The 24,477-nt window shown below is 40.3% G+C and overlaps 2 protein-coding genes and 2 long non-coding RNA genes across 4 annotated transcripts in view; 3 read left to right on the top strand and 1 right to left on the bottom strand.

Annotated features, from left to right (window-relative positions):
• LOC131105801 (anthrax toxin receptor 1-like) overlaps window positions 1-8,792 on the top strand; it is a 32,384-nt gene extending 23,592 nt beyond the window's left edge. Inside the window, exons 15-18 of the mRNA XM_058054183.1 lie at window positions 81-179; window positions 253-417; window positions 502-582; window positions 7,986-8,792. Of these exons, the coding sequence (XP_057910166.1) occupies window positions 81-179; window positions 253-417; window positions 502-582; window positions 7,986-8,285 (645 nt within the window). The 3' untranslated portion in view covers window positions 8,286-8,792. The remainder of the gene's footprint in view (window positions 1-80; window positions 180-252; window positions 418-501; window positions 583-7,985) is intronic.
• Window positions 8,793-10,760: 1,968 nt separating this feature from the next.
• Window positions 10,761-11,494, top strand: LOC131116793 (uncharacterized). Its single transcript, XR_009124035.1, has 3 exons — window positions 10,761-10,914; window positions 11,090-11,191; window positions 11,366-11,494. It is a non-coding gene; the product is annotated as an uncharacterized LOC131116793 (long non-coding RNA).
• LOC131116777 (gap junction alpha-5 protein-like) lies at window positions 10,922-21,568 on the bottom strand. The gene is made up of 7 exons (XM_058064502.1): window positions 21,278-21,568; window positions 17,719-17,866; window positions 17,409-17,573; window positions 17,034-17,330; window positions 14,712-14,777; window positions 14,477-14,625; window positions 10,922-13,614 (listed from the first exon to the last, which is right to left on the bottom strand). The coding sequence occupies exons 2-7, from the start codon at window positions 17,785-17,787 to the stop codon at window positions 13,164-13,166; spliced, it is 1,197 nt and encodes a 398-aa protein (XP_057920485.1). The 5' UTR covers window positions 17,788-17,866; window positions 21,278-21,568; the 3' UTR covers window positions 10,922-13,163.
• LOC131116804 (uncharacterized) lies at window positions 14,162-18,107 on the top strand. The gene is made up of 4 exons (XR_009124046.1): window positions 14,162-14,401; window positions 14,725-14,808; window positions 17,293-17,377; window positions 17,468-18,107. It is a non-coding gene; the product is annotated as an uncharacterized LOC131116804 (long non-coding RNA).
• Window positions 21,569-24,477: the final 2,909 nt, after the last annotated feature.

Here is a 24,477-nt window from a genome sequence, read left to right as displayed (position 1 = left end):
ATCATGAATCGATATATATAGAAAGAGCGAAGCCATGACATTTGAAGCGTTGGTTAGTAACTGAGGCTTTCTTCTCTAAGGAACCTGATGATGAAGATGGGATGCCCAAGAAGAGGTGGCCCACAGTGGACGCTTCGTACTATGGAGGACGAGGAGTGGGTGGCATCAAACGCATGGAGGTACACACACACACACACACACACTCATATTAGCTCAGCTTTCTGATGTTCTTCCTGATGTGTCTGCATTCAGGTACGCTGGGGGGAGAAGGGCTCGACCGAGGAGGGGGCTAAGCTGGACAAACCTAAGAATGCAGTCGTCACAATGCCAGAACAGGAATTTGAGCCCTACGAGCCCAAACCTCGCAAACCTACCCGCCGCACCCCTCAGCAGAGGAGGTGGTACACTCCCATTAAGGTGAATCATCAATTGAAGCATGTTTGATTGTGAATTGACACACACTTCTAAGCGTGGATTGTGTGCGTGTGTGACCCTTACCAGGGGAAGCTCGATGCTCTGTGGGCTCTCTTTAGACGAGGCTACGACCAGGTATCACTCATGAGACCTCAGCCTGGAGATCAGGTGAGTTACTTCAGTGACCATGCAACAAAAACAACATGCTCTCTGGTTCTACCATATCTTACTTACTGTGTGGAAATATGGGCTAATAACTATGAAAGCAATCTTCACTTGCTAAATGCACTGCAAAAAAAGGTCAGTAAGGATAATTCATAATGCCGCCTACAGAGAACATACTAACTCCTTATTTCTAAAATCACAAATACTTCAACTTGCTGATATAGTTCATCTTCAAACAGCTAAAATAATGCATAAGGCTAAAAATAACCAATTAGCTAAAAATGTCATCAATACTTCTCTACAAGAATAACTAAATTTGAAACACTTATATGCTAGGACTATGTTAAAAAGCCATAGCATTTCAGTAAAATTAATTAAATAAATTAATAAATAAAATAAATTTGCTAAATACAAGGTTGAAGAGTCTTGAACCAGTCATGATGTGCTATATATATCACTATATTGACACTTACTATGGTACCCATTATGTCATTGGATGCTCATATCACCTTGTACTTCGGTACGGGACAAAAAATAATAATAATAATAATAATAAAAATTAAATAAAAAATCATTTTAAACCTTAAAAAATGTAAAAAATGTAAAAATTAAAACTTTAATTATATTAGAAAGGCAAGAAGTGAACAAAAAATAAAATAAAATAAAAAAATACTTAATTTATATTAGGAAAGCAGGAAGTGAACAAATGTAACAGTTACTGATAGTAAAGGTACCAGATGGAGGGATCGGATTTAATAAGCTTTGCTTATTCCTACTCCTTTTGGACATGTGGAACTGTGAACTGATTATGTGATGCATTCAATTGTAATCGGATGCATGTTCAAATGAAATAAAACCATTACCATTACCATACGTAAGTATACTTTGATGCTGGTCTCAAAGCTGCATATAAGTTCCTAATGTTCCTAATATTGACAGTTACTATGGTACCCATTATGTCATTGTATGGTCATATCACCTTGTACTTCGGTACAAGACAAAAAATTAAAAAATAATACTAATAATTAAAAAATATATTTTTTATTTAAAAAAATGTAAAACCTTTAAAAAATGTGAAAATTAAAACTTAAATTATATTAGAAAGGCAGGAAGTGAACACAAAATAAAATAAAATAAAAAAACTTAATTTACATTAGGGGCGGCACGGCGGTCTGGGGGTTAGTGCGCAGACCTCACAGCTAGGAGACCAGGGTTCAATTCCCACCCTCGGCCATCTCTGTGTAGAGTTTGCATGTTCTCCCCGTGCATGCGTGGGTGTGTGTGAATGGTTGTTTGTCTATATGTGCCCTGTGATTGGCTGGCGACCAGTCCAGGGTGTACCCCGCCTCTCGCCCGAAGACGGCTGGGAAGATGGCTGGGAAGACGGCCCGCGACCCTCGTGAGGAAAAAGCGGTAGAAAATGAATGAATGAATGAATTTACATTAGGAAAGCAGGAAGTGAACAAATGTAACAGTTACTGATTGTAAAAGTACCAGATGGAGGGATCGGATTTAATAAGCTTTGCTTCTTCCTACTCCTTTTGGACATGCGGGAACTGTGAACTGATTATGTGATGCATTCAATTGCAATCGGATGCATGTTCAAATGAAATAAAACCATTACCATTACCAAATCCTACTCTATTCCCAAGATGCATCTGTCGGTCGCTTAAAACAGTGACATCCTTGTGTGCCATTCAAGGGTGTAACAGGGCTAGAACTGTTTTCTAACCTTGGACTCTCATACAGCACCCCTATAACCCCTTAGGACATGTTTTCACCATCACGCTGGTTGCCATGGTGAAACATCTGCACTGTTGTCAATGGTGTCATTGTCACCCACCATAGGAAAATGTATCAATTTGTTCCCTGTGTGGCAGCATCGGAGTTTGGCGAGTAACAGTAAGTGTCGTCTGTAAGAGAAGTCTCCATCCATGCATTCATCCTCAGCTTCTAACGTTTTCGCTTTTTCTTGAGATTCTAAGCCGCACAATAGACTTTTGTGAAGACGGAACTTTCTAGAGGCGCTTTGCAGAGATAGCCCACAATGAGCGGTACTGACTTCATGCCCCATTAACTGAGGAAAATGAAATACTCCTCATAGAAACAAAGGAGGAGGGAAGGGGTGAGGGCAGCGAGTGACACCAGAATTCCGCTGAATGGCTGCACAAATATGGCCGCACAAGTGTTATACCGCAGTGTTGTGTTTCAAAATGGAAGACCATCCATCCATCCATCCATCCTTTGTCTATGTTGCCTATCCTCATTAGGGTTGCGTGGGAACACCCAAACGCCAAAATGAGAACTTTCTGATTCCATGCTGATAAAAATAGATTCTAGTTAAATGAGTTGGAATTTTTCCATTGGATATTTGGACAGTGGCGGGACAATACCTCTGATAAAAGCATAACTATAAATATATCAGCAAGTTTAAAATCACACTCGCTGATATAGTTCATCTTCAAACAGCTAAAATAATGCATAAGGATAAAAATAACCAATTAACTAAAAATAGTCATACAAAAATATGCTTGTTAATTGTATTTTTTAACATAATAGACCAAAGTTCCCAAATTGATATCCCTTTACATAAAATTTGATAATTTCTAATTACGGGCTGCACAGCGTTCAAGTGGTTAGCACGCAAACCTCACAGCTAGGAAACCAGGGTTCAATTCCTCCCTCGGCCATCTCTGTGTGGAGTTTGCATGTTCTCCCCGTGCATGTGTGGGTTTTCTCCGGGTACTCCGGTTTCCTCCCACATTCCAAAAACATGCTAGGTTAATTGGCCACTCCAAATTGTCCATAGGTATGAATGTGAGTGTGAATGGTTGTTTGTCTATATGTGCCCTGTGATTGGCTGGCCACCAGTCCAGGGTGTACCCTGCCTCTCGCCCGAAGACAGCTGGGATAGGCTCCAGCACCCCCGCCACCCTTGTGAGGATAAGCGGTAGAAAATGAATGAATTAATGAGTTCTCCTATTTTGTGTGGAAGTGGTAACTTTTTGGCTCCTTATTTTGTCTTTCCCCACTCTCGGCTATCTCTGTGTGGAGTTTGCATGTTCTCCCCGTGCATGCGTGGGTTTTCAACGGGTACTCCGGTTTCCTCCCACATTCCAAAAACATGCTAGGTTAATTAGCCACTCCAAATTGTCCATAGGTATGAATGTGAGTGTGAATGGTTGTTTGTCTATATGTGCCCTGTGATTGGCTGGCCACCAGTCCAGGGTGTACCCCGCCTCTCGCCCAAAAAGACAGCTGGGATAGGCTCCAGCACCCCCGCGACCCTCGTGAGGAAAAGTGGTAGAAAATGAATGAATGAATGAATATTTTACTTACTTACATTTACAAAAGGATTTGTTGCATTTTAAATGTTTTAATTTAAAAATGGACAAAATGTCCGCTTTTAACATACACCCGAAGACAGCTGGGATAGGCTCCAGCACCCCTGTGACCCTCGTGAGGAAAAGCGGTAGAAAATGAATGAATTTGTAATTACCCTTGTAGTTGCAGTTTACCACAAAGAGATTTCCCCTACTTATTATAGAGAAAAACTTATTTCCATCTGCGATTAAATGCGATTAATTTGAGTTAACTACTGTCTTAAAAAATGTGATTAATTGCGATCAAATATTTTAATCGATTGACAGCTCTAGAAAATACCTTAGTCCTTGCAATACCTTGCATTACTAGCGCTTTCATTGCTAATTGCAACTTACATAGAATTCAAGGCAGCGACCATACCTAGCAAGCTTATCATTGCGTGCCAATGTCATTACCCAATGCCGATATGAACGAAAAGCATAAAGATGTAGCGAGGCTGTCCTGTTTTCTTCATGCATGACTTTTACCTCGCCGCAACGGCCATCAGCGTGCGGCCACTTTCTGCCACACACTCGTCTTTGCATTCTTTGCACTGCACTGTGTGTGTGTGTGTGTGTATGTGTGTGTCTGTGTGTACATGCTTGTCACTGCAAGTTGTGTGTCAGCGGTCCCCAGTGAGCATCACACAAACAGATGGGCAGTTTAAAGGCCAAGAGCCATATTGTGACACAAGAGATTCCCTTTCCTTTGTCCCCACAGCTGATGATGGCACCATGCTCCGTCATCCAGCACGCCGGGGACCAGAGGGCGCCCGCCAGTGTAGACGCTGCCAACATGCGCTACATGCTGCCACCGCCCCCCCCCCCCCCCCCCCCGCCCCTCCCCTTTCGCTGTCAGTCGCCCAATCACTTCGCTTCAGAGGCTCGCTTTGGCCTAATTTCATCTAACACATTTTCTCACTCACCTCTTACAGCGTTTAGGGCCTGACTTGAAGTGTCTGCCACACGTCCTAAAAACATCCACCCATTGTCTATCTTGCTTAGCCCGTTCAGGGACTTTGGACTCATCACCAGTCAATCACATGGCCTGTCTAATTCCTGAACCTCCGTGTTACAGAATGACACTTGACAAAGTGTTTCTTTTCGCCCTGGTTTTCGTAGGATTCAGTTTCTGAGTTAAATTGTTCCCAAAATATGACTTATTGCACAAAGAATCCAGCGCCTAAACCAGGGGGTCAGCAACCCACGGCTCCAGAGCCGCATGTGGCTCTTCAGTCTCTTTGTTGTTACGGTAATGGTTTTATTTCATTTGAACATGCATCAGATTACAATTGAATGCATCACATAATCAGTTCCCAGTTCCACATGTTCAAAAGGAGTAGGAAGAAGCAAAGCTTATTAAATGCTACCCCTCCATCTGGTACTTTTACAATCAGTAACTGTTATATTTGTTCACTTCCTGCTTTCGTAATTTAGTTTAATTTATTTTTTATTTTTTTATTTCTATTGTTTTTATTATTATTTTTTATTTATTGTACAATGGTAATGGTAATGGTTTTATTTCATTTGAACATGCATCAGATTACAATTGAATGCATCACATAATCAGTTCCCAGTTCCACATGTTCAAAAGGAGTAGGAAGAAGCAAAGCTTATTAAATCCTACCCCTCCATCTGGTACTTTTACAATCAGTAACTGTTACATTTGTTCACTTCCTGCTTTCCTAATATAGTTTATTTTTATTTTTATTTTTATTTTTATTTTTATTTTTATTTTTATTTTTATTTTTATTTTTATTTTTATTTTTATTTTTATTTTTATTTTTATTTTTATTTTTATTTTTATTTTTATTTTTATTTTTATTTTTATTTTTATTTATTGTACAATGGTAATGGTTTAATTTCATTTGAACATGCATCAGATTACAATTGAATGCATCACATAATCAGTTCACAGTTCCACATGTCCAAAAGGAGTAGGAAGAAGCAAAGCACATTTAGTGCTCTGTCTTCCAGTCTCCTTTCCAACCACCTTGGCCCTGTTTATTCATGAGCCAAAGGTTCCATTCTGGCCATATGTTCTGGTGGAGGCATGCCCACACACACACACACACACACACACACACACACACCCTGACTCATATTCATGAGCTTGTGTTCTCATTGTGTCCATATGCTCTCGCTGGTGTTGTGCTGCTGCTCTGCTGCTCACAAACTGGCTTTTTTCTCCACAGCCTGGTGATAAGACCCAAAGCAGTCACGCCCCCCCCCCCAGACCTCTCTCCTCTGTGACCCCAATCAATTACACAGCCCTCACATACATGAGTTCAGACAATGGCGCCCCTCAAGCCACAAAGCTACTGCTGCCGTGGCCCTCTAAATGGCCCCTGTGTGACTTTAGGGCCTCTCTGCTTAATAAGGTGTTATAATCAGACCACCAAGGACACACACACACACACACAGAGAAGAGACACACACTCTTCATCTCTCAACACAACACAGAGCGAGCAAAGCCATCAATGAGAACAATAAGAGAAGCGTCCCACTTGTAAATTATGTTTAGCAGCCTCTGTTAACTATTGTCGTTGCTAGCACAAAAAAAAAACACTTTCTGTTTGGTTTGACACCAAACAGAAAGCAATGGATGAGGATGAGGAGGAGGAGGAGGAAGGGGAAGACTGCATAAGTGTGCATGCAAACATCCCAGCTATTATTGGTGCAGGTGGGCAGCCAAGACAGGCTAGCCTCTCTGCCGGCAAACACACACGCCTCTGTCAGCAACAGGACTTGCTGGCGACCATCTTTTAGCTTCTTTTAGCCTCTTATATCCTCTTTTAGCTTCTTATAGCTTCTTTTTGCTTCTTTTAGCCTCTTATAGCTTCTTATAGCCTCTTTTAGCTTCTTATAGCTTCTTTTAGCGTTGTTTAGCTTCTTTTGGCCTCTTTTAGCCTCTTTTAGCTTCTTATAGCTTCTTTTAGCCTCTTTTAGATTCTTATAGCCTCTTTTAGCTTCTTATAGCTTCTTATAGCTTCTTTTAGCTTCTTTTATCCTCTTTTAGCTTCTTATAGCTTCTTTTAGCCTCTTTTAGCTTCTTTTAGCCTCTTATAGCTTCTTATAGCCTCTTTTAGCTTCTTATAGCTTCTTTTAGCGTTGTTTAGCTTCTTATGGCCTCTTTTAGCTTCTTTTAGCCTCTTTTAGCTTCTTATAGCTTCTTTTAGCCTCTTTTAGCTTCTTATAGCCTCTTTTAGCTTCTTATAGCTTCCTTTAGCATCGTTTAGCTTCTTTTGGCCTCTTTTAGCTTCTTATAGCCTCTTTTAGCTTCTTATAGCTTCCTTTAGCATCGTTTAGCTTCTTTTGGCCTCTTTTAGCTTCTTTTAGCCTCTTTTAGCTTCTTATAGCTTCTTTTAGCCTCTTTTAGATTCTTATAGCCTCTTTTAGCTTCTTATAGCTTCTTTTAGTCTCTTTTAGCTTCTTATAGCCTCTGTTAGCTTCTTATAGCTTCTTTTAGTCTCTTTTAGCTTCTTTTAGCGCTTTTTTTTGCTTCTTTTAGCGTCTTTTAGTTTCTTTTCGCCTCTTATAGCTTATTTTAGCCTCTTTTAGACTCTTTTAGCTTCGTTTAGCTTCTTTTAACTTTGTTAAGCTTATTTTAGCCTCTTTTAGCTTCTTTTAGCTTTTTTAAACTTCTTTTAGCCTCTTTTAGCTTCTCTTAGCCTCTTTTGACCTCTTTTAGCTTCTTCTAGCTTCTTTTAGCCTATTTCAGCCTCTTTTAGCCTCTTATAGCCTCTTTTAGCCTCTTTTAGCTTTTTTTAGCGTCTTTTAGTCTCTTTTAGCTTCTTTTAGCCTCTTTTAAACTCTTATAGCTTCTTTTAGCGTCTTTTAACTTCATTTAGCCTCTTTTAGCTTCGCTTAGCCTCTTTTAACCTCTTTTAGCTTCTTTTAGCCTCGTTTAGCTTCTTTTTGCCTCTTTTAGCAGTCAAATAAAAAGGTTTCATGATTGTCATAGATTGACCCTGGAACAGACGAATTAATGTTGCATTATTTCCCAAATCGTATTGTGTTTTTATTTTTGGGTTTTTTTCACAGGGTCGCTGCATCCAATTCCACAGAATCAAAGACGGCGATTCCCCCGCAAACAACCGCCATCCCCACCACCACTTCCCGCCTTCCCCTTCCTCGCCGCTTCCTCCCGCGCCCGCCGCTGAGCAGCGACCTTTGGTCTCAAACTCTGTTCCCCGTATGAAGCCTCCATCCAGAGGTCCTCGCACTACGCCTCCATCACGCACGCCCCCGAACGCAGCGAGACCCCCGCCCGGGCCGCCTCCTTCTCGGGCACCGCCGGGGCCACCGGGACCCCCGCCCTCGAGACCCCCACCCACTCTCTGATGGGACGCTTTGGGCTCTGTTGCTGGACAGCAAAAATATTTAGCCTCAATTTGTCAATTAAAAAGAAACAGGAAGTACAGATATTTGAAGGCGTTTCGCTTTAGCGACGGGGGCGGGGGGTCGGGGGTGGAGTATGGATGTGCAAAGCATGTGGTAAAAGCTTCCAGGAGATGTTTTGAAAGTCAACCACCCCAAATTTAATTGCTGCAATTTAGTCCTTTTGTCTTTAACTTCTCGTTGCAACTGCAGGGCAGTTTCTCCAGGCTTTATTTATTTGGTGACATTACATCATCATCATCACTTTTAAAGGGGAAGGTCTTTTTGTTTTCTACGTGCAAACCCTAAAAAACTCACATCTATTTTTCAATGCAAACGCTGCCTTGTACTTTTACTTCCTTGCCTGTACTTCATTTACTGACTGAAATGATACTTTGTATTATTTCTGGATTAACAACTTGTCTCTTTAATAAACTTCATTTGGTTTTTTTAAGTTTTGATAAGGCCATGTTTTTGCATAAATCTGATAATTTAATGACACATTAATTAAACAAATTAGATTTCCCGACACAAATAATCCATAATTTTTACCGTCATTATATTCATGTTATTTATATATATTTATATTATATTATATTTAATAATAATATTATATTATAATATTATTATATTTATATTGTTTGATAAATTATTTCAAAAATGTTATTTGATTTAGGAGAATTGGATGCAAAAAATATTTTTTTCTCTTTTAATTTTCATACATTAACGCAGGAATATTTTTACTTTGTACTACAATTTCTGTTACGTCAACTTTCATTTGTACTCCAAACAATATCAAACTGTCTCAAATGTCAAATATTTTTGCAGCAGATTCCTAAAAATAACCACATAAATTATCTTTGGAATTTTTTTTGGGTGGGGTTGGCAACACATGCTTAAAAATACAGCGATCCTGCCACACAGCATATACTATATAGTTCCTTAAAAACAGCAGACCTCATGTCCTATAGAGGATCTTTGACAATCATGGTTTTTAATATATACCATGATATTACCAATCCGGCCCACTTGGAAGTACATTTTCCTCCATTGAAGACCCCGATAAATAGTATTCTACACTGATCACAATGTGCCAATAACTATAGCCACTGCAGGAAGTAGTGTACAGAACAGGAAGTAGAAAATTAACTCTCCCAGTGGTAACATGTGAGAGTCTGCAGGTGACTATAGGGGTGTTATTTCATGTCTAGGGGCTCTAATACTGTCACAAAAACGTGTTTACAAGGTCATAAAGGTGGTTTCTGAGTACCCACATTTGGGGGCACAAAACATCCAAAAAGCCAGAATTAAAAAACAGCCAATTAAACAGTGACTATATTTCCTTAATTAAATAATTATGAAGTGGTAATGAAGCTATTCTTCCACTGTATATATGGTGGAATATGGAATATGGTCTTTCTTGACTTTTATTGGCGCATACAGGAGGTAAGGTGAATCCACGAGCTTACACTGCCCTCTGGTGGCCGATTGAAGAAGTACATATCACCTCAGCTATACTGATAAGGATGTGGTCAGCTTGATGCTAGCAATGGTGGTTTAAAAGAACAGATTGAGCAAAAAAATGGATTTCAGGCATCTTGCAGAAGATGTGGGACTGCTGGTGAGCGAACGAACGAATAGGTTCAGGTGAGATTAGAGTAAGTATTCGAGAGTAGGGTTTATTTCGGCTGGGAATGTTCTGTGATTAAGGAGATGCTAATTAGTGGCGTGTCGTCCATGAACGAACGGGTCAAAAGAACTAGTTCTTTTTTTAGAACGGAATGAACGAGGTCACCGCCCGTAAAATACCCGTTCAGTTTGTTCAGTTGCAGATGCTTTTTTTTGATTGGCTGGAGAGTCAGTTCACCGTTCCTTTTGCTGGGCGGGACTATCTGTCTTATCCTATCATCGCGCTTCCCTCTGTGGGTGGGGTTAGCTGACTGAAAGCCGGAGAGATTGACCGACACTGTCGGTGACCTCGTTCGTTCCGTTCACAAAAAAGAACTAGTTATTTTGACCAGTTCGTTCATGACCGACACACCACTAGTCATCACGTGTAGTTGCGCTGTTGAGTCGGAACGAACGTGAACGAACTGACTCGTCTATGAACAGAGGGAGATCACATTGGCTTAACGACCAATTTACCGAATTGAATGAAATAAACGGATCTTTTTACTGAATTAACCGGAATGATCGGGTTCGCTGGAATGAACTGTCAATAACACGAGCCTGTGACTTTGTTTCAGGTCTAAAAACAAGTTATTGATCTTCTGGTCAAGGTTCCACAGATAAAAGATGAGACTTATCTCTTTTTCCTGTAACCCTCACAGAATTGTGTCCAAGTTTTGACTCCCAAAACTAGGAAAACGTAATGATTAACTTTTGAAATAGTTCAAAGTTTAAACAAACCACAAATAGAGACATTGTGTCTGACCTAATTGCAATTGAATGTGTGTGTGTGTGTGTGTGTGTATGAAAATAAATGTACAGCTTCCACTCAGTCATTGGCCAGTCGTGAACAACATCAGGACTACGCTGAATTTCAACATGAAGGTTTATCTGCTCCTGCTTCTGCTCGTACCGCTAATATCAGGTTTGACATGTCGTTCTTCAAGTGTCCTTTGTATTTTGACCATGAATGTTTTTGTCCTTTATGTGGTGTAACTGTGTTAATAAGCAAATAACTACAAAATCCACATCTACAAGCCGTGGAGCTCCATATCAACTCATTCATACTAACATTCCAATGAAATGTGTTTTTATCGCAGTACAAGGATTTAGCATCGAGTGTCATGGCTTTGATGACTACATGACCAACCTCAAGCTAACATGTCAAAGCAGCGACGTGCAACAGGCCTGCTACACCAGAGGTACGTGAACGCAGCATTGATGAATTCAGAACATGAAGTTAGATATTACACAAATTTGCTAGTAATAATAACTAGTAATAATAATGAGTTTGCAGTGGAATACTATAAATATTGCAGTGGAAAATGGACATTGTACAACAATTGTGATGATGCTGCATTTTGTTTCACGTACAGACAATGGAGAAAAGGGATGCGTTGCCATCGACAAGTGTTCTCGACCCGGTTGGACCTGTTGCTATAGCAACTTGTGCAATAACTGAACAAGTGTGCAGAAATGCACTCAATAAAGAAATGTCAATGTGATGTCTTTATCTTGAAACGTGTCATGTCGCCACTTGTAAGCGACTTATAGACGCTTTTGCGAAGGATTCGAGAACAGGCAGGACTCAAACGCAACACGACTGGGACAGAGTGAAGTACGGCATGGAGCTGAAAGTCCGTCGTGATAGGAGGTAAAAGAGGTAAGTGGGGCTAGGTGACTAATAGATACAATCAACTGAATATAAAACAAAGTTCTATAAAATGGATATATGTTATTTGGTAAACACAATGAATATATTCATATATACATACATAAGTACATACCTACAGACATACGTACTAGGAGTGTGCAACGCAGCCCTTATTTGTATTTGTTGAGGTGGGAAAAGTATTTGTATTCGTGTAAAATTACCCCGCCCCCCCAAAAAAAGAAAAATTAAATGAAATAAAAATACAAATAATACTCCTAATAATTAGAAATAAATTTACCAATTTTTTTCATAAATCCACCAATGAGCCTGTAAGGAAAAATAAAATGCATTAATGTTATTTGGTAAACACAATGAATATATTTATATATACATACATAAGTACATACCTACGGACATACGTACTAGGAGTTATTTGTATTTGTTGAGGTGGGAAAAGTATTTGTATTCGTGTAAAACTAACCCTCCACCCCAAAAAAAGAAAAATTAAATGAAATAAAAATACAAATAATACTACACATAATTAGAAATAAATTTACCAATTTTTTTCATAAATCCACCAATGAGCCTGTAAGGAAAAATAAAATGGGTGAATGTTATTTGGTAAACACAATGAATATATTTATATATACATACATAAGTACATACCTACACACATATGTACTAGGGGTTATTTGTATTTGTTGAGGTGGGAAAAGTATTTGTATTCGTGTAAAACTAACCCCCCCCCCCAAAAAAAAGAAAAATTAAATGAAATAAAAATACAAATAATACTACTAATAATTAGGAATAAATTGACTAATGTTTTTTTCATAAATCCACCAATGAACCTGGAAGGAAAAATAAAAATAAAAATAAAAATAAAAATAAAAATAAAAATAAAAATAAAAATAAAAATAAAAATAAAAATAAAAATAAAAATAAAAATAAAAATAAAAATAAAAATAAAAATAAAAATAAAAATAAAAATAAAAATAAAAATAAAAATAAAAATAAAAATAAAAATAAAAATAAAAATAAAAATAAAAATAAAAATAAAAATAAAAATAAAAATAAAAATAAAAATAAAAATAAAAATAGGGGTCCAAGCTGCTGTTCCATGTGTAAACTATAGAGGGCAGTCATGTTCAGCATGCTGGTTAGCGCTAGCATTTGGAGGAAAAAGGCTGTGGCCAATTAACCTAGCATGTTTTTGGTATGTGGGAGGAAACCGGAGTGCCCGGAAAAAACCCACGCATGCACGGGGAGAACATGCAAACTCCACACAGAGATGGCCAGGGTTGGGATTGTGAGGTCTGCACGCTAACCACTCGACCGCCGTGCAGTCGCACAGAAAGCCATTAGACATTAAAAAAAAAAAAAGCAGTTCCCAGAATTCCTGCTCCCGCCAGACCTCAAGAGAGGAATGATTCTCCAAGGCGTCGTGATGAAGAGCTCCAGTGTCCTGATGCACTGGTGTCACGAGTTGGTTCATGAAAGCTTTGAGTACACGCCTGAGGAGCTCATATCGCAAGGTCATCCACTCTCGTTCGGCTGCTGGCGCCGCTCGTCTTGCTGAGCCTCCGTTTGTCCCGCTGGCACATGCCCTCATTGGAGCAAAGCATCAAACGCCCGTCAGCGCCATTTTGGAGTGGCGAATCCTCGTTGGCGGCATGGCTGAAGCAGGCCATGTTGGCGCTGCCCTGCCAGCCGGGGGAGTAACAACTCATCTGGAGCAGACTCTCCTCGCCCGCTGTGGCGGCCATCTTGTGCTGCTCGGCAGCCATGTTGACAGAGTTTTGCTGGTGAGCCAGGCGATGGTTGGTGAAAGGGAGGGCCAGGAAGTGCGAGGAGCCAATCACGCACTGGCTGAAGTCGGGAGGCGGGGTGGAGGGCGGGGGAGGCGACATGGGAAGCTGTTTGGAGAGCGATGTCTCTTCAGCGGTCACGACCTTCCTTGACAATAACAAGCGCCTGCAACGATTAATATAAATCATATAAATAATTATTTATTAATAATATTAATAATTAATAATCATCACATCATCAAAATATTTTAAATAAAATTTATATAAATCGTATAAATAATAATTTATTAATAATATTAATAATTACTAATTATTTATTAATAATATTAATAATTAATATAAATATAATACAATTATTTTATTATTAAAGTAGAAACAAATACAAACTTATGACGTTTATATTGCCGTTTGTACTGAGAGTAGGGAACAGAATAGTGTGAATGGTTGTTTGTCTATATGTGCCCTGTGATTGGCTGCTGGCGACCAGTCCAGGGTGAACCCCGCCTCTCCCCCAAGACAGCTGGGATAGGCTCCAGCATCCCTTGCGACCCTCATGAGGATAAGCAGTAGAAAATGAATGAATGAATGAATGAATGTGAGTGTGAATGGTTGTTTGTCTATATGTGCCCTGTGATTGGCTGGCCACCAGTCCAGGGTGTACCCCGCCTCTCGCCCAAAGACAGCTGGGATAGGCTCCAGCACCCCTTGCGACCCTTGTGAGGATAAGCGGTAGAAAATGAATGAATGTGTGCGAATGAGAGGGACCCAAGTGGAAGAGTGAGGTTCCAAGGAGAAGAGATACAGTAGGTGGAGAATTTAAGTACTTGGGGTCTACAATTGTGAAAAGGAGGTGAAGAAGAAGAAGAGTGGAGAGGAGCCGAGGACATTCGACTGATGGGCCATCCTAAAAATGAATCTTCCTTCCCCCACTATAGGGGTGGCATCCAATCCAGGTGATGCACCAATCCAGTTTAAACTACATATGTACACATTCATGTATACAAATACACACATAGTACACATAGTACCTGCAGCAGTGTCTCCAAGCCAAGTGGTGCAGCTCCAGCATGCTGAGCACCAACGACACGGCTGACACGGCCAACATGAACACGATGAAGACGTTCTTCTCTGTGGGCCGTGACACGTAGCAGTTGACGGGATGTGGGCAGGGCCACGCCTGTGTGCACACACACGTATACACTAACGCACAGTTTGTGTAACGGCTATGAATATACCTGAAAAATAATGTTAGGTTTTTTTTACCTTGCACACATAGAGAGGATGGAGGAATATTCCATATAGGAAGTATTGCAGACACAGGAAGACCACCTGCATGGACCACCAATCACAGTCAACAAATGTAAGTTACTGCCTTTCATTTATTGACCGAAACGAGGGGTCTTTAATTAAAATTGATTAAGTTTCAAAGAATAGAAGAATGTGTAAGGGTTGCCAACCAGTAGGGTTATCATGCTATCATCTTGGTTAAACAAGGTATTCTAAGGTCTAAGAAGAGAATAGAATAATGTGTAAGGGTTGCCAACCAGTAGGGTTATCATGGTATCATCTTGGTTAGGTATTGGTTGGTAAGGGTTGCCAACCAGTAGGGTTATCATGCTATCATCTTGGTTAGGTATTGGTTGGTAAGGGTTGCCAACCAGTAGGGTTATCATGCTATCATCTTGGTAAACAAAAGAATAGAATGTAAGGGTTGCCAACCAGTAGGGTTATCATGCTATCATCTTGGTTAGGTATTGGTTGGTAAGGGTTGCCAACCAGTAGGGTTATCATGCTATCATCTTGGTAAACAAGAGAATAGAAGAATGTGTAAGGGTTGCCAACCAGTAGGGTTATCATGCTATCATCTTGGTAAACAAGAGAATAGAAGAATGTGTAAGGGTTGCAAACCAGTAGGGTTATCATGCTATCATCTTGGTTAGGTATTGGTTGGTAAGGGTTGCCAACCAGTAGGGTTATCATGCTATCATCTTGGTTAAACAAGAGAATAGAAGAATGTGTAAAGGTTGCCAACCAGTAGGGTTATCATGCTATCATCTTGGTAAACAAGGTTTTCTAAGGTCTAAGAAGAGAATAGAAGAATGTGTAAGGGTTGCCAACCAGTAGGGTTATCATGTTATCATCTTGGTTAGGTATTGGTTGGTAAGGGTTGCCAACCAGTAGGGTTATCATGCTATCATCTTGGTTAGGTATTGGTTGGTAAGGGTTGCCAACCAGTAGGGTTATCATGCTATCATCTTGGTAAACAAAAGAATAGAATGTAAGGGTTGCCAACCAGTAGGGTTATCATGCTATCATCTTGGTTAGGTATTGGTTGGTAAGGGTTGCCAACCAGTAGGGTTATCATGCTATCATCTTGGTAAACAAGAGAATAGAAGAATGTGTAAGGGTTGCCAACCAGTAGGGTTATCATGCTATCATCTTGGTAAACAAGAGAATAGAAGAATGTGTAAGGGTTGCAAACCAGTAGGGTTATCATGCTATCATCTTGGTTAGGTATTGGTTGGTAAGGGTTGCCAACCAGTAGGGTTATCATGCTATCATCTTGGTTAAACAAGAGAATAGAAGAATGTGTAAAGGTTGCCAACCAGTAGGGTTATCATGCTATCATCTTGGTAAACAAGGTTTTCTAAGGTCTAAGAAGAGAATAGAAGAATGTGTAAGGGTTGCCAACCAGTAGGGTTATCATGTTATCATCTTGGTTAGGTATTGGTTGGTAAGGGTTGCCAACCAGTAGGGTTATCATGCTATCATTTTGGTAAACAAGAGAATAGAAGAATGTGTAAGGGTTGCCAACCAGTAGGGTTATCATGCTATCATCTTGGTAAACAAGAGAATAGAAGAATGTGTAAGGGTTGCAAACCAGTAGGGTTATCATGCTATCATCTTGGTTAGGTATTGGTTGGTAAGGGTTGCCAACCAGTAGGGTTATCATGCTATCATCTTGGTTAAACAAGAGAATAGAAGAATGTGTAAAGGTTGCCAACCAGTAGGGTTATCATGCTATCATCTTGCTTAAACAAGGTTTTCTAAGGTCTAAGAAGAGAATAGAAGAATGTGTAAGGGTTGCCAACCAGTAGAGTTATCATGTTATCATCTTGGTTAGGTATTGGTTGGTAATGGTTGCCAACCAGTAGGGTTATCATGCTATCATTTTGGTAAACAAGAGAATAGAAGAATGTGTAAGGGTTGCCAACCAGTAGGGTTATCATGCTATCATCTTGGTAAACAAGAGAATAGAAGAATGTGTAAGGGTTGCCAACACGATTGAATTCCATCTGGCCAGGATGTATGGGAAGTCAGCATCAACAATAACTTCCATTAACTTTTGATTTCTAATGATTTCCAATTGTTTTATATAATTAATTATTATTATTTTCTCCAAAAAGTATTTTTGTTCATATTGTTGGATATCTGGAACGTATTAATTGGATTTCCATGATTTCCTATGGCAGAAATTGGAACAAATGAAATAACGAAAACCCGAGGTACAACATGTACATTACATTTTTGACATGAAGTAGTAGTATTTTGTAAAAAAAAAACCTGTAATAATACTGTGTTCACCTCCATGATGCTTCTTATAAGGATACTCAGCACGTAGGTCTGTAGTAGCGCCCCTTTCAGGCGGACCCTCCCTCCTGATGGACTTTCTGTCTTCTCCTTCCCCCTGTCCTTTCCTTCTTTGCCCCCTCGCTCCTCGCCCCCATCGCCCCCTCCCGGGTCGTCATCATCCTCCTCGCTGCCGCCATTTTCTGCACCTCCCTCCTCCCGGCTCCGCCTCTTCTCCTCCCTGCGGACCGTGTGCATGGCGTGGCCCATGTAGACCAGACTGGGCGTGGACACAAAGACAATCTGGAGTACCTAGTGAGAATGTTAGAGAGTGTTAGACCCCCACCATGGATGTAAATGTATGGGGACCTTGGGACGAGGAGGTCCTACCCAGTATCGTATGTGCGCTATGGGGAAGGCTTTGTCGTAACACACGTTCTCGCAACCAGGCTGTTCCGTGTCGCAGTTGAAGTCTTCCTGTTCGTCACCCCAAGACGACTCGGCTGCCGTCCCCAGCACCAGGATACGGAAAATGAACAGGATGGTCAACCACACCTAGATGACACATAGTACATGCTCAAAATGGAGTGGTTAGTACGTAGGCCTCACAGCTAGGAGACCCGAGTTCAATTCCACCCTCGACCATCTCTGTGTGGGGTTTAATGAATTTTACTGATGGCTTCATGAATGAGCGTCTTACCTTGCCAATGGAAGTGGAGTGTTCCTGTACCTCCTCCAGGAAGTTTCCCAACAGACTCCAATCAGCCATCAACAGTCAGTTGCGTTTCTCGCCTGTCAGATGGAGCAGAGCTTCGGACCTCGGTGCCAGTCAGCAGGCTCAGGTTTTACTCGGAGGAGCAAAGTGTTATGGAGTATCCATTAGTCAGAAGTCCCACACGATTGTTTGTTTACAAACACTTGAAGATTGGGTCTATTTGATTATTTATGACTTTATTTGTATTACTTTTTTTTAATACAATGATATTCATTCATTCATTTTCTACCGCTTATCTTCACAAGGGTCACGGGTATGCTGGAGTCTATCCCAGCTGTCTTCAGGCGAGAGGCAGGGTACACCCTGGACTGGTATCCAGCCAATCACAGGGCACATATAGACAAACAACCATTCACACTCACATTCATACCTATGGACAATTTGGAGTCGCTAATTAACCTAGCATGTTTTTGGAATGTGGGAGGAAACCAGAGTACCCGGAGAAATCCCACGCATGCACGGGGAGAACATGCAAACTCCACACAGAGATGGCCGAGGGTGGAATTGAACTCGGGTGTCCTAGCTGTGAGGCCCACCACACACCCACCGTGCCGCCCTGCTTTTGCCCTATTATATGAAATTTGTCAGAGGAAAAAAAGATTTTTTTTTGTAAATAATTTTTTTTACGTATGAATTTTGTTTTGTAAAAAAAAATCTATACATTTTTTTTACAAAACAATAAAAAATATCAGATTATTTAGGGGGACTTAAGGACATTTTAGGGGGGGTGAGAGATTGACCGACACTTGACCGACTCGACACGGCTGACCCGGTCGATGCACAGGGGGAGAGCACAGGCTAATGACCAATTGACCGAAATGAACGAAATAAACGAAATGAATGAAATGAACGAAATGAACGAACTGAACGAAATGAACAAAATGAACAAAATGAACAAAATGAACAAAATGAACAAAATGAACGAAATGAACGAAATGAACAAAATGAACAAAATGAACAAAATAAACGAAATGAACGAAATGAACAAAATGAACGAACTGAACGAAATGAACGAAATGAACAAAATGAACAAAATGAACAAAATGAACAAAATGAACAAAATGAACGAAATGAACGAAATGAACAAAATGAACAAAATGAACAAAATGAACAAAATGAACAAATTGAACAAAATGAACAAAATGAACGAACTGAACGAACTGAACAAAATGAACAAAATGAACAAAATGAACGAAATGAACAAAATGAACAAAATGAACAAAATGAACAAAATGAACGAACTGAACAAAATGAACAAAATGAACGAACTGAACGAACTGAACGAAATGAACGAAATGAACGAACTGAACAAAATAAACAAAATAAACAAAATAAACAAAATGAACAAAATGAACGAAATGAACGAAATGAACGACATGAACGACATGAACGACATGAACGAAATGAACGAAATGAACGAAATGAACGAAATGAACGAACTGAACAAAATGAACAAAATGAACAAAATGAACAAAATGAACAAAATGAACAAAATAAACAAAATAAACAAAATGAACAAAATGAACAAAATGAACAAAATGAACAAAATGAACAAAATAAACAAAATGAACAAAATGAACAAAATGAACAAAATAAACAAAATGAACAAAATGAACAAAATGAACGTTCATACATTGAACAAACGCGCCAAGCTGCTAAAACCAAAGCACAGAATGAACTTTGTTCCTGTCTGTGTCTCCAAAATGATCCAGTTCATTTTCATGTATTGTATGATTAATTAATTAAACTACAGTTGTCCCAGGCTTAATGCCCAGAAATCTTGCCACATTTTCGTCTCGCCACTACCAAAAAGTACCACTTTAGTACCAAAAGTACAATGTGAAAAGTTCTACTGGGGGGTTGGTTCACATGGACCCTGTGCCCCTTGGTATGACCCCTTGTTCACAGTGTATTTTTAAATGTATTTTTATCATTTTCACCCACTTCCTACTGGAGATTCTGTCTTGTTTCCCACACTGAACTCCATCATTCCCTCTGGGGAAAAAAAATATCCACTCAAACACACACACACACACACACACACACAATAGAGATATGATATTAATGATCTAGTACGTACTGTATATTCTTTTATTACCAACAGTTTCTAAAACAATTAATAATACTTTTATAATACTTTGTGCAGCATTATCAAGCTGCAACCAAATTTGTGAGATTTTTTTCACAGCATGTCAATGTCTTGGTCGCCCCTCCTTTCCTGTTTTTGCAGCACACACAGGTTCGCAACTTGTGTGTGTGTGTGTGTGTGTATTCACGTCTTTGATAAGTGCTCCTGGGATACTTAATAACAATATTACTTCCTTGTATAGACTATCGTCTGACCTCTGTGTGTGTGTGTGTGCGTTTGCGTAATTGTGTCCAGGAGTCAGCATTGTTCTGCATCCTGTTTCATATTCAGTCCTTAGACTGGTATTAATGGGCTATGAAATATAAGTTAATGTACACAATTATTTATGATGCAATTAAAAGACTTGAGGGATAAAAAAAAGCAGCCCACAGCTTCTTTTTTATTAGCCTGCAACATATTATAATTCTAATTAAATATGCTGGAGCCTATCCCAGCTGTCTTCGGGCGAGAGGCAGGGTACACTCTGGACTGGTGGCCAGCCAATCACAGGGCACATATAGACAAACAACCATTCACACTCACATTCATACCTATGGACAATTTGGAGTCGCCAAATTAACCTAGCATGTTTTTGGAATGTGGGAGGAAACCGGAGTACCCGGAGAAAACCCACGCATGAATCTTGGTCTCCTCGCTGTGAGGTCTGCGCGCTAACCACTCGTCCACCATGCAGCCCCACATACCAAACTGTCCAAAAGCATTATTGTCATACCCAAAGCAAAACATATTCTGAATTATATATACAGGAAGTCTGCATCAACATAAATTCCAGTCTTTATTTATAATTATTTTGCATTATTTTCTGTAGGTCAAAATTTAAAGTCATTATTTTTGTCACACTGGGTGATTGAGTGCTTTACGGTTCGACCCCAGGATGCAGAGAAGAGGTGCAAATGCAGGTAAAAGCGTAGAATTGAATGCTAATAGCAGGGTGATGATAACAACAAAGGCAAAACAGGAAGTATCATACAAAATAAGAGCGTCCAAACAGAAACTAAAGCCCAAGAAGGTAACATAAGCATAAAACTGTCACGCGGGAGCCTACACAGGGCGTGACGAGTTTTACAGTATTCCCTATGAAAAAAGTTTTTGTATGTTTTTTTTGTCTAACCTTTTGGAATAATAATAATAATAATAATAATAATAATAATAATAATAATAATAATAATAATAATAATAATAATAATAATAATAATAATAATAATAATAATAATAATAATAATTAGTGTTTGTTATTATGATTCCAAGATATTAAATGAACATAATAATAACATACTGGAAGTGTGTGAGTTGAGTCTGAATGTGCTGATCTTTCATGTGTGTGTTGTGGTCTACCTGGTGATGATGGTGATGATCGTGATTATTGATGAGGGCGACGGTGGTCGGCGAAACGCCTTTGAGCAAGACACGTCCGAGTCCTGGTCAGTGGAGGTCCAACAGGTGTGTCATGTGACGTTTCAGCAGATCCAGATGTGTTCCCGGTGGACGAGGACAGTAGCTAACGCTTCCTGGAAGTAAAGGCGGAATGAAAGATCTTGGAAAAGTGAGTTGTCGGGATGATAACACGGTGTACGTGTGTGTGTGTGTTTGTGTGTTTGTGTGTGTGTGTGAGAGAGACGAGAAGAGTTTTTGTCCCAGCCCCTCTCTGTATTTATGTGTGTTCTCCCTCTCCCACTCTCCCTCTTTGGGTCTTTCCTTCCCTTGCTTGCCCAGGGCCATGTCTCCATATAGGAAGTTGTCACTTGTGTTGCCGACTGCTATTCAGTGTGTGTGTGTGTGTGTGTGTGTGTGATTGTGGCGTCTGGCATCGAAAGGAAGTCTGATATTGTATGAAGACACAATGGCTCCAGGTCGCAGCCCAACATTCCCTCCTTGTAACCCTTTTCTTATCTGGACGCCAGTTCCCACAACGTTGTGATGCTTTAGGTGTGTGTGTGTGTGTGTGTATAATTGGGAAGCTGATGAGGGAGTCGCCATTTTGTTGCAAGTTCAGTCATCAAGTTCAGCGATCGTACAAGTGACACCATTGTACTCATGTCAAGGACATAAATGAAGGGTGGGCAAATTATGGCTCAGGGGCCACATGCAGCCCTCCAAGCGTTTGAATCCGGCCCGCCGGTTGTTTTCTAAGTATTTCAACTTTTAACATACAAACTGGCAACATGCCTTGCAAGTCAGATGTCTTATTTAGTAAAAAAAACAACAAAACTGTGAAATGAAATTCCATCAGTCACCAATCAGCATCGGTGCTGCAATCAATCAGTCACCGATCAGCATCGATCAGTCACCAATCAGCATTGACGCTGCGATTTATCAGTCACCAATCAGCTCAGTGACCGATCAGCATTGACGCTGCGATCGATCAGTCACCAATCAACATTGATCAGTCACCGATCAGCATCAACATTGCGATCAATCAGTCACCGATCAGCATAGATGTAACGATCGTTCAGTCACCGATCAGTCACCGATCAGCGTCAATGCTGCGATCAATCAGTCACCAATCAGCAGCGATGCTGCGATCGATCGGTCACCCATCAACATTGATCAGTCACCGATAAGCATCACTCCTGCGATTGATCAGTCACCGATCAGCATTGATGCTGCGATCGATCAGTCACCGATCAGCATCAACAATGCGATCGATCAGTCACCGATCAGCATAGATGCTACGATCGTTCAGTCACCGATCAGTCACCGATCAGCATCGATGCTGCGATCGATCAGTCACCGATCAGCATCAACGATGCGATCGATCAGTCACCGATCAGCATAGATGCTCCGATCGTTCAGTCACCGATCAGTCACCGATCAGCATCAATGATGCGATCGATCAGTCACCGATCAGCATAGATGCTCCGATCGTTCAGTCACCGATCAGTCACCGATCAGCATCGATGCTGCGATCGATCAGTCACCGATCAGCATCAATGATGCGATCGATCAGTCACCAATCAGCATAGATGCTATGATCGTTCAGTCACCGATCAGTCACCGATCAGCATCGACGATGCGATCGATCAGTCACCGATCACCATAGATGCTACGATCGTTCAGTCACCGATCAGCATCAATGCTGCGATCGATCAGTCACCGATCAGCATCAATGATGCGATCGATCAGTCACCGATCAGCATAGATGCTCCGATCGTTCAGTCACCGATCAGTCACCGATCAGCATCGATGCTGCGATCGATCAGTCACCGATCAGCATCAACGATGCGATCGATCAGTCACCAATCAGCATAGATGCTATGATCGTTCAGTCACCGATCAGTCACCGATCAGCATCGACGATGCGATCGATCAGTCACCGATCACCATAGATGCTACGATCGTTCAGTCACCGATCAGCATCAATGCTGCGATCGATCAGTCACCAATCAGCATCGATGCTGCGATCGATCAGTCACCAATCAGCATCGACGCTGCAATCGATCAGTCACCGATCAGCATCGATGCTACGATCGATCAGTCACCGATTGGCATCGGCCGTGAATTGCCATAAAAAAGCATATGACTGGCATATGCTGATTAGGGTTAGGTTGATTTCGGAAACGTCATTCGGAAAGATTCCATTCGGAAAGAGAAAAACTCCTCATGTAAACACGGCCATTGAAATAGTAGATCCAAAAAAGATGTCAAAGTGAAACTTATAACTTCACCTATGTCACATGACCAGGAGATTGTCATGACTCTTATAAAGGCACTACTGGCCAGTAGCTAATTTAGTTTCATTTAAATCTGACTTGGTTACAATACACAGTATTCTTTCAAAGTCTTTTAGCCTGAATCGGACAGAGAATGGAAGGTTCTAATGGAAGGTTCTAATGGAAGGTTCTAGATAACATCCTATAACAGTCAATTGATGACTTTGTGAGGGATTTTTATTTCATTTGACCAAACGACAAAGATCATCATCGACTTGTATGTTTCTTTTTTTTTCCACAGAACTTGTGATAGTGTTGAATGCCTGCTGCTTTCCTCCAGGCTGTGTGTGTGTGTGTGTGTGTGTGTTAGTGTGTGTGTATGTGATTTAATACATTGGACATGGCGGTCATGCCATGTGACTTTCAAAGCAAAATGTGGAACATAGCTTGAAGCAGTGTTATGTTTTTAACTATGGACAGAAACTTGATTGTGTGGTTATGAATTTTTGTGTTATTTCTGATGTGTGTGTCAGTGGTCAAAGTTGAAATTAAAATATTAAAAAAAAAACTTAAGCAAGTTCCAAATAAGGCGCCAAAGGCCAAAAAAGCCTTGATGCTCCGACACATGACATGATCTGATCTTTAAAAAAAAAACACTATGTTGTTGTCCCAAAGTCACAGCCACCACAAAAACAACATAAGTTATTATGACACATAAAATGTAATTTTAAGGTAAAGCTGGTGGTTTAAATGTTGTAACGTGCTTAAAGGGCCGTTGTTCTACATTTGCAACTTTTGTGTTCTATGTTTGTGTGCTGGTATTCAGGTCCTCCAAACGAGCTTAGACCAGATACCAGCATGACCATGTGTGAAAAAAATAATCAT

Source organism: Doryrhamphus excisus, chromosome 2 (genome assembly GCF_030265055.1).
Source record: "Doryrhamphus excisus isolate RoL2022-K1 chromosome 2, RoL_Dexc_1.0, whole genome shotgun sequence".
In the NCBI taxonomy this organism is placed as follows: Eukaryota; Metazoa; Chordata; class Actinopteri; order Syngnathiformes; family Syngnathidae; genus Doryrhamphus; species Doryrhamphus excisus.
This window is presented reverse-complemented; position numbering and strand designations above follow the sequence as displayed.